The 4,787-nt window shown below is 39.3% G+C and overlaps 1 protein-coding gene across 1 annotated transcript; it reads left to right on the forward strand.

Annotated features, from left to right (window-relative positions):
* The first annotated feature begins 506 nt into the window (after window positions 1-506).
* On the forward strand, window positions 507-1,973 carry LOC140157791 (uncharacterized). The gene is made up of 2 exons (XM_072181039.1): window positions 507-517; window positions 1,466-1,973. The coding sequence occupies exons 1-2, from the start codon at window positions 507-509 to the stop codon at window positions 1,971-1,973; spliced, it is 519 nt and encodes a 172-aa protein (XP_072037140.1).
* The last annotated feature ends 2,814 nt before the right edge of the window (window positions 1,974-4,787 follow it).

Genomic DNA, 4,787 nt, shown 5'->3' on the forward strand with positions numbered 1-4,787 from the left:
GAGGGGGCGATACACTAGGATAAGTCTAATGCCAAGTTTCTTAATTATGACAGATGCATGTTCAAAAGATGGCGTATCAATGTCAGTTGGAGCTTTTTGAATATTAAGATTAGACTTGTATATGATCCCAATGCCACCATGCGGATCGAGTTTCCTAGGGAAATTCATGAATGAATACCCCTGTGGGAGCAATTCCCCAATCACAACACGGTCATTCTCAGCTAGCCATGTTTCTGTAATTACAAATACATCAGCATCATTGTCTACTATGTTGTCGAAAATTTGAATAGTTTTGTTGCATGCAGATCTTGCATTCCATAAGCGAAGATTAAGAAGTTTTTCATTGTGTTTGGGCAAACCGCGTAAGTTGTTCAAGTTCAAACCAGTCTGGCCAGTGATATTGGGATATGGAATCTACAAGTACCTGCAGATGTACCATGAGGAAAAAACACCTGCAGGACGGGTCGTCCTGTCGTATCCCCGAAAAGATATTCCACCCAAGAACAATGGCGGGGGGGTATGGGTGGCGAGGAAAAGTAAATTTCGGGGGAATCGGCAAATTTTGCGCAAAAGTGAAAATTTACGTATTTGTTTCGGGGCGGGGAGTCCGCAAAAGTAGGGGGGACAAGAAAAATATTGGGAGGGGTGCCCCCTTGCCCCACTGTAGCGCCGCCGCCACTGCCCAAGCCTACTTATTTAGGCTGCCCTTGAAAGTTTGCCTGGTCAACTGGATGGGCCTTTAAGACTTTTAACTGGTATTTGATTTGTCGAATTTTCTCTACGAAAGTCTCTACGAAATCCTATTTACACGTAGCATTTTAAAAAGTTTGAGCATTAGATAATGATAAGTTGCTAGTATTTTATGCCTTAACCCTAGAACTACTGAGCCATATTTTGTAACACGGACTACGAAGAGGGGTTTGTTGCGACTGGCTATGTACAAAAGTATAGGCAAAATTGATTTTCGGCTAAAAATTCGGCTAGGAAATGACTATTTTCACCTAACTAACAAGTAAAAAGTCAGTAACTCCAACCCGCCCTCTATGATCATCTTTGATGGCCGGTCCTACCCACGAGTAAAGTGCGGGGGTAAAAATTATATCACCAAAATGAGCGCAAAGTATCTATCTACGATTAGCTTAGGTCGTTTGGGCGTAAACGCGTGCGTTTTTATGACGGATAAAAAAATCTTAGGGGGGGGGGGGGGTTGCAGTTCTAGGGTTAATAAAAAAATACAACTAAGGTTGACTACCGATCCACTGGTTCGCCCCGCAAAACTACCCACTACGAGAAAGTTGAAAATTGCTTTGTACAATAATTTTGTACATATGCTATTAATACATACGAAGAGGGAAACACAAAAACAATATTCACAAAATCAACTAAACAAACAATTATGTTCTTGAGTAATATAATTATGTTCTTGAGTAATATAATTAATTATATAACGAAATCTCATTTACAGATATTACTATTATATCTCTCGGAAACAAGACGGATCTGTGAAAATCCAAGTTTACCGCAAACCTACTCACACGGATCAGTATCTGAACTTTAGCTCACACCATCCGCTGGAGCATAAACTGAGCGTTGTGAGAACACTTTTATACAGAGCGGAGACGGTTGTCACTGATCCTGACGACAAATCGGAGGAGGTAAGGCATGTGAAGGAGGTGCTACACGAGAGTGGCTACAAAGACTGGACATTGTTCAGGGCGCGTCCTAAACCAAAAGAACAAAATAAGGACAGCGACGACGATAGCTGCAAAAAGGGCATCTTTGTCACCTTGCCGTACGTGGAAGGCCTCTCGGAACGGTTACGCAGGGCTTTTAATTCTACTGGTGTCAGCACATCCTTTAAACCGCAGAATACCCTACGTAGGTCCCTTGTCTCCCCAAAGGACAAAACTGAACAAGAGAAACAATCTGGTGTTGTGTATAGCATCCCTTGCAAAGACTGTGACTCCTTATAAATTGGTAAATCTGGACGCAAGCTCGAAAAGAGGCTAACAGAACATAAATCCAAAGCGGCCAGTTCTAAGTCAGCAATCAAGGAACATATTGACAGGAGCAAAGGGCACCAGATTGACTGGGAAAACGTGAAAGTGTTAAAGAGGGAGTCTAAGGACTTCCCTCGTAGGGTCTTGAACCAAAAGACCCAGACTGAACCGTGACAAAGGGTTAGACATCGACCCTGTTTGGGACAACCTCCTGACCCCCCGGAACCAAGGGGGCACCACCACATCTTCAAGCTTGACGTCATCTACATCTATGACGTCATCGGAGGTGTTCCAACAACATCACTAGCAACAACAAATCTTCAGAGCAATAACATCCGCTGAAGACGCCGGTTGACCCGGTGAAAGCGCTCCGGTGAGTGTACTAAAATTGAGTAGCGTAGAAGTCTAAAATTGCTTCCTATTATATCTTACTTTACAATTAAGAATCAGATTTTGTGTTATTCCAATTAAAACATAAATCAAACATTCTTAAAGAATTTACCATTTAGAGCTAAATAACAGCGCATCGGTTATTTGTGGGGCATTGTGAAAAATATAATCATTTTGCCTTTGGAACCGAGTGGTAACTAGTTGCAAGACAGAAGTCGAGTGTTCAACAACTGAGTCAATTACAACGTAGTCAGGGACAAATTGTTCCCATCTGCTCAGCTGTTGGATAATAAAGGTCGTGAATACTTGGCTATTCCCGGGGCAAGCGGCCAAATGTCTCTCTTTATAAACCATAGTATTGCTGTGAAAGAAAATGGCCCACTCGTCGTTTCGTTATTGGGCTATTCCAGTTGAATACCATACACCCACTAATACAAGACTTTAATCATCCACACAGGAAGTGTGAATTTCAAATGGGGTTAACTGAGTGGTAACTCCATTTGAAATCTACACCAGAGGTCAAGTCTTCCATAGGGGTGTATGGATTTCAACTGGAATAGCCCATTGTCAACTAAATAAATAGAAACTATCTACCATTAGAAGAAAAAACCCGTTTTATGAAAAAAATAAAACGGATAGCTATATATTTTGGGGTTTTATTCGAGCTATATAAGACTTAGTAGCACAATCAACCACACAAATAAAACGTGTTTTTGACTAAACGAATTAATCATATACCTAAATAGAAAGTATTTAGAGTCCATTTAGTCGCTTTCACCTCTTCACTTAACAAAATAACACCGAGTTTTCCTCAAAGATTGTAAGAATAAACAATTTTTGCATTTCCCTTTTGTAAACTGCGTAATAGGGCTGTTCGCTCGCGCTTCTATGTGGCGTCCTTACAGCGCTTTGAGCGAATGCTAGCGATTTCAGGTTGTGCCCAATGATATTAGCAAAACCAAGTTGAAAAATGTTATATCCTATAGTTAAATTTGCGAGAAGGCAATTGCGATATCGTAGCGTATCAAAACAATCGTCTACAGTACAGAAACAAACAAATAATTATTGGAATGCCTAAAACCAGACTCTTCGTAAAACCATTTATAAGCATAACGCGTGAATGAAGAAACTAAAAGCGGACTAGTGTTTTAACTAAATTAAAACCCAAACCAAAATGAGTACCTCAAGTACCTGTGTCTGATCCATTTTGTTCTATTTTTAATAAACTAGGCTCATACATAACATACTTATGAAAATAAATACTGCATGTGAGGAAATGCTCTAAATAAAAACAAGAGATTGATCGAAGAAATTTAAATCCAGATATATAAAAATGCAAGACAGAAAAACATTTACGACCCCAAACCTCTCATTTCGATTTGACAAACATTCCCCATCCAATATCTATGATTGACACTTAAGTCTGAGTGGCTACCCTAAGAGATATGTTTAATTGGAGTGTATGCTGTTATTAACTATACGCACGCAGGGAACTTCAATCCAATGAATATGAGTCGGAAGCTTTTGAATCGTTCCCTCGGTAAGACGGTAAAATCCCGTGCTTTACCGCTGATGAGGAAAATTAACATGGCGAGTCGGATATGCTTGCGTGACGTAACCTTCTTTCGATTCAGCATGGATTTAGACTACACTTTCGGATATTTTAATATCCTAAAGTGTAGTCTAAAAGCGTTTGGGCATCATAGAGTGATTTGACGGGGAGTGATTATAAAAAAATTGACACGATGAAGAAAAATCGGTTATTTTTTAAAATCTCATAAAATACTGCTGAAAAAAGTGTTATACTTGTTGGTATTCCTTTGTCATGTTAAATGTACCATAAACACTTGAAGTAAACTCAATTTATCTGTAAATTGAATTTCATATATTGATATTGGATATATCAAATATCAATGTTTAGATCTTATCACTTTAATTGATTATTTCGTGATCCTAGCATTCTATTTTTTATAACATTTTTCAGAAAAAAAATCTGCTTGTCTGCTTGAAAAGTACAATCAAGCCAGTTGCAAAAAACCATTGGCTTATTGCTTTTGATTGCAACATGATGTCAATGTTAAAAGGCAAATGTGAATCAATGTAAACGATAAGAGTACCGAAAATGATAGACACTAGATAAATACATTGTGTCGTGAGACCGCTGATATAGAAACGATAATCGCAGATAAACTGGCCTACTTTGTGGCACAGCGTCACAAGCAGCAGAGTTAGGACCCTCTCGGCAGAGATTATCTACGAAGAAAATAGAAGGAAATGAGAAGAAAGAGTAGACAGAAGAAAAATGACAAACACATGACAGTTGACAAGAAAGGAGAGAGTTTTGTATAAGGGAACAGATTGCCTAGAGACAGAGATATTCGGAGAAAGGAGGTCAGG

Source organism: Amphiura filiformis, chromosome 7, assembly GCF_039555335.1.
Source record: "Amphiura filiformis chromosome 7, Afil_fr2py, whole genome shotgun sequence".
Classification (NCBI taxonomy): Eukaryota; Metazoa; Echinodermata; class Ophiuroidea; order Amphilepidida; family Amphiuridae; genus Amphiura; species Amphiura filiformis.